We start from the raw sequence: 15,496 nt of genomic DNA on the forward strand, positions 1-15,496 counted from the left end.
CCACCCCTCTTCATTCCACTGTGATCAGAAGATCAAGGCCTTGGTTACCTAGGGTTTTTGTTTTGTTTTGTTTTGGTTTTTGCCCCTTGTCTACTTGTATGGACTTATTCAGAAGGTGTAAGTAAGGTGATGATTCAATTTTATTTTGTAAATCACTACCGAGAACAGCTTTAGATTATGGAGAGATTCTTTTACAGAATTAGAACAAATTGGTGGAAGGTTATCTAATTCCTTCTGCTACATTTGGCAGGATGACTTTGTTTTTTGTTTTGTTGTGTTGTGTTGTGTTACTATTATTTTTTTTTTAATGGAGTTTCGCTCTTGTTGCCTACACTGGAGTGCAATGGCGCAATCTCGCTCACTCCTCCTCCTGGGTTCAAGCGATTCTCCTGCCTCAGCCTTCCGAGTAGCTGGGATTACAGGCATATGCCACCATGCCTGGTTAATTTTGTATTATTAGTAGAAATGGGGTTTCTGCATATTGCTCAGGCTGGTCTCAAACTCCCGACCTCAGGTGATCTGCCCACCTCAGCCTCCCAAAGTGTTGGGATTACAGGTGTGAGCCACTGTGCCTGACGGGCGGGATGACTTTGTAGGTCTAAAAGTCTTCTGAAATTTAAAGACTGCCTTTTTTTTAGTGGGTTTCTATTAAAATGTTTTGCAAACTTGTTATTTCTTATGTTTAAAGTGCATGTGCTTTAGTTTCCGATGACTTTAAAAGCGTATTTCACTGTTGTAATTGGAATGTATTCTACTTCTTGAGTAATTAAGTTACTCAGATCATTTGGGGTTTCTTAATTTCTAGAAGCCATTACATTTGAAACCTCTGTTTTCATTTATTTTACAAATAATATTTATTTAAAAACCCGTTTCTCAAAAATATGCCTCTTCCCGGTCTGGGCCACCACCCTTTTCAGGTTGTGCCTTGAGTATACTTAGCTACAGAAATTAGCAATTAGCATTATGGTATATTTTCAGCAACAACAAGAAAAGTCATAACTTTGGGATTAATAAGAATAGTTCTTCTGTTCTGTGTCAAAGTGACAAAGTACTCAGTTGTATGTTTTACATATGTACTTTGTCATGTACTGCTATCACCCAGGATCAAGTACATGAATCTTGGTACTATGGACAGGGAAACCATTGAATATTCTGGTGTATAAAAATAAATGATAACAGAGAATACAGCATGTTTGTGCATATTTAACTATAAACACACATTTGCATATATTTAAAATTAATCACTTTGAAACCTGAATCGTATCACATTTTGTATTCTCAGGTATTCAGAAACTTCCAAAAAGATTTAATTTGGTTTCAAGTATTTATGTTTTGATCTCTAATCGTATTTTTACCATGTTTGAAGTAGTTTTAGCTCCCCAAGGGTAATACAGTTTGGGAGCGTTACTACCTGAAAATACTTAAGATTTGACAAGAGAAGTATTTAGTTTATCCATTAAAATTTCATTTGTTGTTTACCCTGAGTCAGTAATTTTTAGCTAAAGGACAATCTTATGCCTGTATGACTGCTGTCCAAAATTCTGAAAATATTATATACCTCGTGGCTCAGAAATAAATCAGATATGTCAAATCAGTCGTAGACATTTACATATGGTGATTTCCTTTTTCAACTTTAAATAAAAAGTCGTGCACTCACCTAGTTGACTTTGTTTGGATAATAGGGCTATACCTTGAAGTCACTGACTGTAGAAATGAGCATGTGGATGGTATGTGAGAAAGTCGACTGTGTGCTAAATTTTAGATACTTGAGTATCTTATTATTTAGAAGAATTTTTTGGTACTTGTATTTATGTCTATAAATAGTAACTGTGTATACTATGTTATTTTTTCTACTCAGGGTAATCTGGCAATGAAACCACATTTCCTGAAAATAAATATATCTGAACTTAGTTTATGGGTAAGAATCAATCTATTTTAATGCTTATGTTTTTTCTTCTCTAAAATATATCATTGGTTTTATATTTTACTTTTAAGAAATGATCTATGTAATTCAGGGGATCCAACAGTTTCATAGTGTATTAGGGCTCAATTTTAATGTACCAAATTGCCCTTTTTTTGAAACAAGTTAAAGTGAATCCTGGGTATGTAGTTAAAAAATTCCAGTTTTATTTATTACTCGTGTTTCATCTGAGAAACAGTGCATGTATAAGAAACTGTTAAAGGGAATTTAACTGCAGTGGTTGTGTGAATCTTCTATAAAATATATTAATTTTGATAAGATTGTATGATTATATTTTTATTTTTAGTTATTGCCCCTTGATTTTGAGCAACACGCTTGATTTTAAATTGAGATGCATTTTTTAGCATTTTCTCTTGTAGATAGCAATATGTATTTCATGTATGATTAAAGTATTTATTTTTTTCTTCCTAGCCTATGTCTATGGAATATGAAGCATCAAAGTTATTTTTGTTTTCTTTTTTTTTTAGGTTATTCAAGGATGTTTTTGGTTATTTGGAACTGTCATACTTAAATATTTGACATCTAAAATTTTTGGTATTGCAGATGATGTAAGTGCATTTTTTGCTTAAACTTGAAGGACTTGAAAAGAATCGAATAGGCTAAGAATAAATTGAATTATTCACGTATCACTATTAAATGAAATTCTAGGATGAAGTCTGTTCACCTATTATTTTATGTATTTAATATAATAGAAAGTAAATGTAATTGTGTATAGATTTTTGTTCTCCAAAATTAGTTTCTTAAAACAATCTCTTATTTGTCCTTTTATATCACTAAAATTTTTAAATTTTAAAGCAGGAAAACTCTAGAGATTAAAGATCAAATTTTAAGGTCTATACAGACATTTTTCTCTAGCTTCTTTTTAACTGGTAAAGACACCATCTTCAGAGCCTTAACTGGAGATCGTATTATAGTCTCATTCTTTTTTCTCCCCAGTTTTCAAGTCATTACTTGTAAAAGGCTTTTATAAGCCTTTATAGATAATTTAATCCAAGTTAGTCTTATTTAGAGAAGATTTTTGTTTGTTTTTGGTATTAGGGTAGAAGGGAACATAAAATGGAGAAGTCTGTCTTATAATTTTAAGGATTTTCCTTGTCCATAATTGCTCTGCCTATTTTATTTTGGTGTTTTAATCAGCAAATCCTAAGTCAGGAGGCTGTCAAAGATTTAATTTAAAAAAATAGCACAAGAGCCAACATGGAAAAAATAAACTACTTTTTTTCCTATAATTTATTTTTAGTAATAAATTATAAATTTAAATAATTTATTACTAAAAATAAATTTATTAATCTAGTACAGAAAGAAAAATAAAATTATAGGATTTTATTTATATATAAATTATATTTGATTTTATATATACAGTACAGAAAGAAAAATAAAATTATAGGATTTTATTTATATATAAATTATATTTGATTTTATATATACAGTACAGAAAGAAAAATAAAATTATAGGATTTTATTTTTCTTTCTGTACTAGATTAATACTATGGTTTTGAAACTGGGTTGTGTGAAGTCCTAGGACTTCCCAGGACTCTTCCCTGAGGGCTGTCTACTCCCCCATTTCCTAGCCTCTCTTTTACCCAGGGCAGTTTAACCTTAATCTCTTTCATATAGGTTTTCATAAGAACAAGTGTTGTTTTTGATTAAAAGATTGAAAACACATAGACCATTAAATGGGTGGTCTACAATCTGTGGAAAGACTTTTAAAACTATAAAACTATAGTTGAAAATGTATTCATTCATTCATTCATTCAGTACCTTCTGTTTGCCTGACAGTGGAAAGTATCCTAGAGATACAAAACTGAGTAAGGTATGGTCTAGCAGAAAATTCAGAAAATAGGACCAATTTCTAGCAGTTATAATACAGCGTAATAAAGGCTATGATAAAAAATTAAGTACAGAGTGCTTCAGGAATACACAGGAGGAACATTAGGGAAGGATCCTGGAAGTCATCTGAGGATGACAGCTGAAAGGTGGGTGAGTCAGCCAGTATGCAGAGCACAAGCAGAAAGACAAGTAAAATAACCCTAGTCCTGCATTTATGGAATCTGTTTTCCTCACTGGGGGAAAATGAGCCAGTTAAGGTATTAATTCAGGTTAAAGCGATTATCGTCATTTTCTGTCATCGCCTAAAATTATGCCAGAGCCAAAACAAGATGCTATAAACTATGTTATTTGCAAATTAGAAATAACTTAGTTGTAACTTGAGTATTTTTAGAAATATGTAACGTTGATCAAGGGCATTGGCTCATAAATTCTTAATTTCGACATTAGTTAAAGGAAGAGAGTGGCAAGGCTACCAACCCTTTCATTTCCTACTGAGTTCTCTACTTTTACTGACAGTGCCTCTGAGCGTAGGCTTTTAGCTGTCCGCCCCAAATCGGGTCAGCCTGCTCCAGTGGTGAAAGTTCTTTTTATGACCAGCCGCAGTCTGTCCTGCCGCCTTCAAAAGAACTGTTGCACTAACAGTATGGGGGAGATGGGGGTCGTGCCGAGGTGGATGGAAGCAACCTAGGTAAAAATGCCGCAGACTCCCACTGTTTTTACCCAGAGTTTCTCCGTTTTTTATGAATGAATGCTTCCCACGTTGTTGCTTCCTTTTGGTTAATTTCTAGAACCTGTTATGAGTATGTTTTTAAATAATTTTGTCCAATTTTAAAGTTGTTTTGGAGAATGGGAAATACCAGTTTCTTCAGTCTGCCATATTTGGAAGTCGACACATTTTTTGATATATGAGTGTTGATCTAGCTTGTATCCTGGGATAAACCTCACCTGCTCAAATGTAGTATTTCTTTTCTATATTGCTGGATTTGGTTGGCTAATATTTTTAAGGATGTTCGTCTATTATTCATGAGGAATATTTGTTGTAGTTTTCTTTTCTTGTAATGATTTTGTCTGGTTTTGGCTTCAGGGTAATGTCATCTCCTAAAGTTATTTGCAAGTGTTCTGTCTCCTGTTTTCAGAGAGATTTTTGTGTCTAATTGGTATTATCTCTTCCTTAAATGTTTGGTAGAATTTGACAGTGAAGCCCTCACAGCCTGGAGCTTTCTTTGTAGGTAGATTTTTTTTTTTTTTTACTACAAATTCAATTTCATTAGGTATCTCTCCAGTTCATCTGGAGTGAACTTTGGTAGTTTATGTCTTTAGAGGAATTTTGCACATTTTATATATGTTATCAAATGGATAATGCTTTTAGAATTTAGTCAGTTAAAATTCTTATTGGAATTTTTGTGTATATGCATATATGGGAAGTGATCTTTTTGTTCTTTGGTTGGCTTCTCCTTATTTGGATTTAGAGTTAATATTGGTCTCCTATTAAGAGCTGTTGTGTTTGTTTGTTTTTGGTGGTCTTTTTAAAAAATTTTTCCTACTTTCTGGCAACTTGGGAAAGATTTTTTTGAAAGTTTAATAATTTATCTATGTTAACCATCTCAGTCTAGGGCTTTTTGGGAGGGAAAATACTTGATTTGTATTTCAGATATTTGAATGCTTTTTGTTCTATTCAAGTTTTCTGTTTCTTTTTGTGCCAGTTTTGGTGTTTTATGATTTTCCAGAAATGTATCCATTTTACCTAGGTTTTACAATTTATTAGCAAACTATGTAGCCTACTATTCTTATTTTAGTTATGTTGAGTCCATAGTTATTTCTGCCTTTTTTTGTTTTGCTTTTTGTTTGCATCTTTTGTTTCCTTTATTAGACTTGCTGTAGAGGTCTATTGTTTTAATATTTTTAAAGTTATACCTTTTTTTAGTCCTCTGGTTTTGTTGTGTTTCTCTTTGTCACCAATTCCTGTCCTTATTCTTACTTCTTCTTATTTCCTCTCTTCTGATGCCCAAGGGAAATGCTTAGCTCTGTTGTTTTCAGCTCTCTTACTTTCTGATCAATGCTTTTAAAGCTAAAATTTTCTTATGAGTATGTAGTACTTTTTTATGTATCTTATAGATTGGCTATTTGTGGTTTTTTAAAAGTTTAAGTTTTATGATATTTAATTTCTAATCAAAAGAATTTTTAAAGCAATTTCTAGTTATTTTCTGGATGACAGAGCAAGACTCTGTCTCAAAAAAAAAAAAAAAAAGAAGTTAATGCTTAATTTTCCCCTTGAATGTGGGCAAATAGAATGAATATGGTGGAAGTGACAGTGTATGACTTCCAAGAGTAGGTCACAGGAGGCACTGCTTTCTCCTTGCTTTCTCTCTGAGATCTCTTTCTCTAGGGGAAGCCAGCTGTCATGTCATGATGACAGTCCAGTAGCCCTATGGAAAATTCCATGTGATAAGGAACTGAGGCCTTAGTTCTAGCACTAACTTGCCAGGCATGTGAATGAATCATCTTGGAAGTAGATTCTGCAGCCCCAGGCAAGCCTTCAGATGACTGCAGCTTCTGGCTGGCAGCTTAAATGCAACCTCATTAGAGACCCTGAGCCAGAACCACCCAGCCAAGCCACTGCCAAATTCCTGACCCATAGGAACTGTCTGAGTTCACAAATACCTGTTGTTTTAGGCTACTAAGATTTGGCATAATAGCAGTAGGTAACTAATTACAGATGCTGAATCTAGAGGAAATTTTGATGATAAGCAGGATATTTCTTGATCTTGAAGTGTTGCCCCACAGACTGTTAATTATCTCTAAGAAAGAAATTGTACAAGGGTGAAATTGTACAGGGATGAAATCAGGCAACAGTAATTGTACAGGGATGAAATCAGGCAACAACCTTAACTGGTGATCAGTATTGACACTGGCCATCATATGCCTCCAGATGTGATACCCTGTAAAGGACACAATATCACCTAGTCAGTATACTGGCCAAGAGTGCACATCTTGAATCTAATCATAAGGAAACAGCAGACAACCTCCACACAAGGAACATCTTAAAAGGAGAAAGAAAGAGGAATTTATTTTTCCAAAAAGTCTATGTCATAAAGGACAAAGGTTTGGGAAATTTTCTTTTTTCTTTTTTTCCTTTTTTTTTTTTTGAGACGGAGTCTTGCTCTGTCACCCAGGCTGGAGTGCAGTGGTGCGATCTCAGCTCACTGCAAGCCCCGCCTCCTGGGTTCACACCATTCTCCCGCCTCAGCCTCCCGAGTAGCTGGGGCTACAGGTGCCTGCCACCACGCCCGGCTAATTTTCTTCCTTTTTTTTTTTTGGTATTTTTAGTAGAGACAGGGTTTCACCATGTTAGCCAGGATGGTCTCGATCTCCTGACCTTGTTATCTGCCTGCCTTGGCCTCCCAAAGTGCTGGGATTACAGGCATGAGCCACTGCGCCAGGCCAAAATTTTCTTAATTAAAAGAGACTGACAGGCTGGGTGCAGTGGCTCATGTCTGTAATTCCAGCACTTTTGGAGGCCGAGGTGGGTGGATCACCAGATGTCAGGAGTTCAAGACCAGCCTGGCCAACATGGCGAAACCCTGTCTCTACAAAAAATACAAAAATTAGCCAGACAATGGCTTGACCTGGGAGGTAGAGGTTGCAGTGAGCCAAGATCACCACTGCACTCCAGCCTGGGCAACAGAGTGAGACTCTGTCTCAAAAATAAATAAAATAAAATAATAAAATAAAATAAAATAAAACTGACAATTGAATGCAATACCTGACCTAAAACTGGATCCTGTAATGGAGGGAAAAGAAATGCTGTAAAGAACATTATTGGGGTCGGGTACAGTGACTCCCATCTCTGATCCCAGCACTTTGAGAGGCCAAGGTGGATGGATGGATTGAGTCCAAGAGTTCAAGACCAGACTGGGCAACATGGCAAAACCCCATCTCTATAGGAAAAAAATAAAAAATAAAAAAAATAACATTATTGGGTCAATTCACAAAATTGGAATACAAGTGGTAGAGAAAATAAAATGATTGAATTAGTTTACATTTATTGAATTTGATAACTGTACCATGGTACATAAGAGAATGTCCTTTTTTTGGGAAATACACATTAAGTATTTAGGGGTAAAAGATAATGATGTTTATAATGTAGCCTCAAATAGTTCAGAAAAAAGTGTGTGTGTGTGTGTTTGTGCCGGGGGAGATAGCATGTACAAATAAAGCAGAGGGGATACAATGTTAACAGGTGAATCTGGGTAAATGGTAATGGGTGTTCTTTTTATTATTTTCATCTTTGCAACTTACTTGTAAATTTGAAATTATTTCCAAATAAAAAGTTTAAAAAACAGCAAAAAATGTTATATGAGATATCGGGAGGAAAATGAGTGTGGGTAAATATGAAACAAGATCGGCCATACATTGATAATTATTGACACTGAGTGGTTTACTATAGTTTTACTATAGTATAAAAATAAGTTTATTATGCTCTTTGACTGCTATTGAATATATTTGAAATTTTTCATAATAGAAGAAAGTAAGCAATAATGAGGGCATCTGAACTTGAAGATTGCTAAGTGTATTTCCCAGCTCTAAAGCTCTCTGGCCATTTGAGTGTGATGAATTACGTATGTTAGGTATGATCCTTTTTTATTTATTTATTTATTTATTTATTTATTTATTTATTTATTATTATTATACTTTAAGTTCTAGGGTACATGTGTATAACGTGCAGGTTTGTTACATATGTGTACTTGTGCCATGTTGGTGTGCTGCACCCATCAACTCATCAGCACCCATCAACTCATCATTTACATCAGGCATAACTCCCAATGCAATCCCCCCCCCGCCCCCATGATAGGCCCCGGTGTGTGATGTTCCCCTTCCCGAGTCCAAGTGATCTCATTGTTCAGTTCCCACCTATGAGTGAGAACATGTGGTGTTTGGTTTTCTGTTCTTGTGATAGTTTGCTAAGAATGATGGTTTCCAGCTGCATCCATGTCCCTACAAAGGACACAAACTCATCCTTTTTTATGGCTGCATAGTATTCCATGGTGTATGTGTGCCACATTTTCTTAATCCAGTCTGTCACTGATGGACATTTGGGTTGATTCCAAGTCTTTGCTATTGTGAATAGTGCCGCAATAAACATATGTGTGCATGTGTCTTTATAGCAGCATGATTATGATCCTTTTTTTTTTTTTTGAGACAGGGTCTTGCTGTGTTGCCCAAGCTGGCTTTGAACTCCTGACCTCAAGCAACCCTCCTGCCTCGGAGGCGTTTTGAATAGCTGGGACTACAGGCTTACACCACTTTGCCCAGCTTGATCTAAATTTGAGTTCTACTTCGGCTCAAGTTTTTCCTGCAAAAATTGGGAAGACTTATCTACTAATAAGAGTAACTAAATATCTATTATGCATTTGAAGTTGTTAGCACATCTCCTGGCACATAGTGTAGTAATTGTTCAATATATGTTAGTGATCACTTATCGTTGGATGAGTGAATGAAACAAAAAGATTAATTTTCACTGATGGTTAGAAGATGGAGCATTATCGGTAAGGAATTTGACCTGCATAACTACTCTCATTATTGGCATGAGGTATTACAAGAGGTTCACAGAGAGGGGGTACAGAAAGAACAACCTCTTTATAATTTTTTTAGGTGGACTCCTATGTATTGAGAAATATATATTTCTCTTTCTCTCTCTTTTTTTTTTTTTTTTTTTTGTGAGATGGAGTCTTGTTGTTGCCCAGGCTGGAGTGCAGTGGCGCAATCTCGGCTCACTGCAACCTCTGCCTCCCAGGTTCATGCCATTCTCCTGCCTCAGCCTCCCGAGTAGCTGGGACTGTAGGCACCTGCTACCACACCCGACTAATTTTTTTGTGTTTTTAGTAGAGACGGGGTTTCACCATGGCCAGGATGGTCTTGATCTCCTGACCTCATGATCCGCCTGCCTCAGCCTCCCAAAGTGCTGGGATTAGAGGCATGAGCCACTGTGCCCAGCCTGTATTTCTTTTTTTTAAGCAGAATGTAACAGAGTCATTTATTTACCAAAAATTAATACATACAGAGAATAACATGTAATATCCCAGGAAAAGTAGAAGACATTTCTCTTTTTTAAGCAGAATGTAACAGAGTTTTTTTTTTTTTAACTAAAAATTAACACGTATAGAGAATAACATGTAATATCCCCAGGAAAAGTAGAAGACATAAAATTAGGACCTTTCCCATCATTAAACAAAGGCTCTGTGGAATCAAGCCTGAATTTTTAAAGAAAAAATTGTGGTAGGCTGGGCACAGTGACTGGTGCCTGTAATCTTAGCACTTTGGGAGGCTGAGGTGGGAGTATCATTTGAACCTAGGAGTTCAAGACCAGACTGGGCAACATGATGACACCTCATCTCTCAAAAAAAAAAAAGAGGCATGGAGGTGCTGGCCTGTGGTCCCATCTACTGGGGAGGCTGAGGCAGGAGGACTGCTTCAGCCCAGAGGTCAAGGCTGCAGTGAGCCATGATCACACTGCTGCACTTCAGCCTAGGCAACAGAGTGAGGCCTTCTCTCAAAAAAGAAAAAAATTGAGGTAAAATACACCTAACATAAAATTTACAACCTTAACCATTTTAAAGCGTACAGTTTGTTGATATTAGTACCTCCACAGTGTTGTATAACCATCACCATGATCCATTTCCAGAACTTTTTTATCTTCCCAAATTGAAATTCTGTACCCATTAAACACTAACTTCCCATTCTGGCTCCCTTTACCTCCTGGTAACCAGCATTCTACTTTCTGTCTCTAAGAATTTGACTGCTCTGGGTGCCACATAGGAGCGGAATTGAGGTAGGAGGTGGGACTCAACTCTAGAGACAGGGCTCATGCTCCAGACCAGATTGAACACTATCTGAAACAGGGAAGAGGCGAAAGCACCTTTCCATAAGACAGATCCATTGTCAGCTTACCATTGCCATGAAAACACCTGGAAGTTACCACCTATTTCCATGGCATGAGCCAATGACCCAGAAGTTAATCTATTTCTAGAAATTTCTGCATAATCTACCCCTTAATTTGCATATAATTAAAACTGGATATGAATATGACTGCAGACCTGCCTCTGAACTGCTGCTCTGGGCACACAGCCTGTTGGGGAAGCCCTGCCTCACAAGGAGCAGTGCCTCTGCTATTGCTGCTGTGTACTGCCACTTCAATAAAAGTTGCTGCCTAACACCGCCAGCTCACCCTTGAATTCTCTCCTGGGCGAAGCCAAGAACCTTAGTTCTGGGGCAAGCCCCAATTTTGGGGCTCACCTGCTCTACATCAGAATCAGATATAATAGTATTTGTCTTTTTGTGACTTGCTTATTTCATGAAATACGTCTTCAAGCGTCATTGATTTTGTAGCATGGGTCAGAATTTCCCTCTCACATGGATATACCACATTGTGTTTATCCATTCATTTGTCAGTGGCTGCTTAGTTTATTTCCATCCTTTGGCTTCTGTGGAAAATGCTTCTATGAACATGGGGTATAGATCTCTCTTCAAGCCCCTTTTAATTTCAAGCCTGGATTTTTACATATTTTGGAGAAAGAAAGTTATGTTTTAAGTTCCTCTTCCCATCTGGCATTTAGGGGTTTTTTGTTTGTTTGTTTGTTTTTTGAGACAGTCTCGCTGTGTCACCCAGGCTGGAGTGCAGTGGCGTGATCTCAGCTCACCGCAACCTCTGCCTCCCGGGTTCAAACAATTTTTCTGCCTCAGTCTCCAGTTCTTCCACAAGAACTGTGAGAACATGGGAAATGAGCTGATTTATTAGGGTGATTTACTACAGTGATTTTCTTCTGCTTTTAAGTTGTTACTCTTTGGGAGGGCAGGAGCTTAGAATCCAAGTGCAATAAAAGGTAGAGAAGACGCTGTGTGTGGCTAAAAGCAGCGCAGAGCTTCCTGGGCCATCTCAGCTAGACCAGTGCCTAGCTGAGTAGCTGGGACTACAGGTGCACGCCACTACAACCGGCTAATTTTTATATTTTTAGTAAAGACGGGGTTTCGCCATGTTGGCCAGGCTGGTCTCAAACTCCTGACCTCAGGTGATCCACCCGTCTAGGCCTCCCAAAGTGCTGGGATTACAGGCATGAGCCACGACACCCGGCCGGATTTCGTTTATATTTGATGTTTTAATTGGCTTTTAAGGGGATAGTGATTATGCTTTTCTTGGTAAAACACCAACATGAATAGCCTTGACCTGTTTGTAATAGCCAAGCTTCAGTTTAGTTTCCAGTGTGTTCCTTCCTGTGCAGTACTCCTCACATGACTATTTGTGTAATTTCTGCTGGAGGCAGTTGATAATAGAAACTTTGTTTTAGGTTTTGGACGTCCGGTGAACACAGAGAAAACACACTGAGGTTGGTCAAATTCATGAGAAAGGGCACATGAGCCCGATTCTCTTCAGTAACAAAGTCCTCTTCTTTGAGGGCTGAGAACTGTTATTTTCTCGAGTGAGCCCAGCTTTGCTTGTGCTCACATTTGATTTTCCCTGTGCACTCCAGCACCATAGTGCTTCCTGCCTCTTTCTTAAGGGGTTATATAATTATGCAGATCAACATTGTGAGTCTTTTTCCCCTTGGACAGTACTTTCTGGAACTGCTAGATTTCCAGATGAGAGCTGTTTATTCTGGATTAGACTTAATTTGGTCAGCTGAATTCTCTTGGGTATGAAGAGTTTTTCTTACCCTTGGCCTACTTTTTGTGATTCTAAATCTCCTTTTACAGTCTCAACAAGTATTCTGGAAAACAGAAATAGTTGAAAGCACTGCTTTCTTTTGCCTTCTTCGTTCCTTTGCTGTTTAATGATCTCAGTATGTCAGTTACATTGCCTTCTCTGAAAGCCAAAACAATAGAGCTCTGCATTACAAAGGAACGCTGTGTTATTGTCACAGTTTTCATCGAGTGCCTACTACGTGCCAGGCTCCTCACAGCTTGTTTCAAAACCAGATGGTTACCCCATGGCATTCAGGAAGGTGATGGAGATATATTCAGGGCCCAGGGGGAAAGAAAAAGGCACTGGTCTAGCTGAGATGGCCCAGGAAGCTCTGCGCTGCTTTTAGCCACACACAGCGTCTTCTCTACCTTTTATTGCACTTGGATTCTAAGCTCCTGCCCTCCCAAAGAGTAACAACTTAAAAGCAGAAGAAAATCACTGTAGTAAATCACCCTAATAAATCAGCTCATTTCCCATGTTCTCACAGTTCTTGTGGAAGAAATGGAGAAAAAATACAGGAAGAAGAGAAGAAGAAATGAAGACGGAAGCGAGTTCGACTCCTATTCTCCCAGGTGCCTCGTCCCTTTGTCTAATTTTGTATTCTGCATTTTCCTCTTTTCTACCTTCCCCCAGCATTCACAATGATTGGTTTGTTTGTTTTAAAATTTTATTTATTTATTTATTTATTTATTTAGACGGAGTTTCACTCTTGCTGCCCAGCCTGGGGTTCAGTGGTGCAATCTTGGCTCATTGCAACCTCCACCTCCCGGTTCAAGCCATTCTCCTGCCTCAGCCTCCCAAATAGTTGGGATTACAGGCATGCACCACCACGCCTGGTTAATTTTTTGTATCTAGTAGAGATGGGATTTCACCATGTTGGTCACGCTGGTCTCGAACTCCTGACCTTAGGTGATCCACCCGCCTCGGCCTGCCAAAGTGCTGGGATTACAGGTGGGAGCCACCACACCCAGCCAGCCACCACATCGGCCGTTTGTTTTTTGTTTTTTGTTTTTTTTTTTTTTTTTGCATAGAGATGGAGTCTCAGGCTGGTCTCAAACTCCTGGGCTCCAGTGATTCACCTGCTATGGACCCCCAAAGTGCTGAGATTATCGGTGTGAGCAAGACAGTCTCACTCTGTCCCCCAGGCTGGAGTGCAGTGGTGCCATCTCAGCTCACTGCAACCTCTGCCTCTCAGGTTCAAGCAATTCTCCTGCCTCAGCCTCCTGGGTAGCTGGGATTACAGGTGCCCTCAACCATGCCTGGCTAATTTTTATATTTTTAGTAGAGACAGGGTTTTACCATGTTGGTCAGGCTGGTCTCAAACTCCTGACCTCAGGTAGATTCACCCACCTCGGCCTCCCAAAGTGCTGAAATTACAGGTGTGAGTCCCTGAACCCAGCCTCACAATGCATGTTTTATTAGTTGTCCATCATCACACTGAGTATCACACTTAGTATTATACTTAAGTGCGTAACTCGATTCTCTGTTGGTGGTTCCCAATTTTCACTATTATGTAAAATGTTGTGACAGAGAACTTCATGCTTATAACTTTTCTTTTTCCTTTTGGATTATTTCTTTAATATAAGAATTTAGGATGGGAGTCAGTCCATTTTAAATGAATTATGCTTTCCTTATTAAGCTACAGGGGCATAAAAACATTCACTCCTGCTGTATTGACCATGCTTCTCAAAAGCACACCTCGTTTAAAGCAATGAAATAAGTATTAGCTTAATATTCAAATACACCCCAAAAAAGAACGTGGTTGAAGCAGGAAAGCCAGCTAGAGTGCTGGAAACCTTGAGTCACAGATCCCTCAGTGAGGGAGCCCGGACCGCCACGTGCTGGGGGAGCGCCCCCTTGCTGCCGTACTCCTCATTTTATCAGGGCAGGACTTTGTTTGAGCAGTCTCCCATCTGAAGAAATATTTGGAAGCCAGGAGTCCATTTCCTTCATTTTATTCAGGACATGGGCTCAGCAAGGTCTCTTTTAAAACGTGGCCAAGTTCCACAACAATCCAGGACTGCATTCTGCCTTCAGGTTTTGGGGCGCTCTGGACACAATTCCTCTCCTAGTAAATGAGGGGAACGGAAGGAGTGAGGGCCTGGGAGGCCAAGGGAGGAGGTTCACCTGGGAGGAGTCGGGCCTGTTTCTCCTCATTTCTTCTCTCCCTCATTCCTAGCTTCTTCCATGCGTCTGTGAGGACAGATCTTTCTAAAACAGCACATCTCGAGGCCTGGCACGGTGGCTCACGCCTGTAATCCCAACACTTTGGGAGGCCAAGGTGGGCGGATCACCTGAGGTCAGGAGTTCGAGACCAGTCTGACCAACATGGTGAAACCCCGTCTCTACTAAAAATACAAAAAAAAAAAAAAAAAATTGGCCAGGCATGGTGTCACGTGCCTGTAATCCCAGCTACTTGGGAAGATGAGGCATGAGAATCACTTGAGCCCGGGAGGTGGAGGTTGCAGTGAGCAGAGATCGCCCCACTGCACTCCAGCCTGGGTGACAGAGCAAGGCTCTGTCTCAAAAATAAATAAATAAATAAATGAAACAGCACGTCTCCTATGTCGCTTTCCTGATGACAGCTCTTCACTGCCTCCACTGCTCCCCAGGCACCTACAGCGTCCTGCGCCGCGTGACTTCTCCTCACCTCCAGCAACCCCTCACACCTCCCCCTGCAGGAAGCCTCCTGGCACAGGGACTTCATCCTCTGTTCCTTCCTCTCTGTTGTCCTTCTACCTGGAGCTGCCATCCTGGTCTCACTGGACTTTGCCCTTCACAGGTAAATCTTTCGCGAGAATCCCAAGGGCATCCTTCCCATGCCCATGGCTGTGGTGCTCCTAAGGCTTCTGGAAGGTAGGGCCGTGTCTGCTTTCCTCGGTTTCTCCAGCAGCCTGGGGCCAGGAGAAGGGCAGTACTATGAGAAAGAAGGGGAATGGGAAAGAGTC

The 15,496-nt window shown here is 39.1% G+C and overlaps 1 protein-coding gene across 10 annotated transcripts in view; it reads left to right on the top strand.

The window, feature by feature from the left end:
• Positions 1–15,496, top strand: part of LOC103226253 (protein C-mannosyl-transferase DPY19L1) — a 104,902-nt gene that overhangs the window by 68,581 nt on the left and 20,825 nt on the right. For 5 of the 10 annotated variants that reach the window (XM_073008982.1, XM_073008980.1, XM_073008985.1 and 2 more), the window contains 4 exons: positions 1,859–1,918; positions 2,449–2,529; positions 13,036–13,120; positions 15,134–15,330. In XM_073008982.1, coding sequence (XP_072865083.1) covers positions 1,871–1,918; positions 2,449–2,529; positions 13,036–13,120; positions 15,134–15,330 — 411 coding nt within the window. In that variant the 5' untranslated portion in view covers positions 1,859–1,870. The remainder of the gene's footprint in view (positions 1–1,858; positions 1,919–2,448; positions 2,530–13,035; positions 13,121–15,133; positions 15,331–15,496) is intronic. The other 5 variants (XM_073008989.1, XM_073008988.1, XM_073008984.1 and 2 more) reach the window with 2 other exon arrangements.

Source organism: Chlorocebus sabaeus, chromosome 21, assembly GCF_047675955.1.
Source record: "Chlorocebus sabaeus isolate Y175 chromosome 21, mChlSab1.0.hap1, whole genome shotgun sequence".
Classification (NCBI taxonomy): Eukaryota; Metazoa; Chordata; class Mammalia; order Primates; family Cercopithecidae; genus Chlorocebus; species Chlorocebus sabaeus.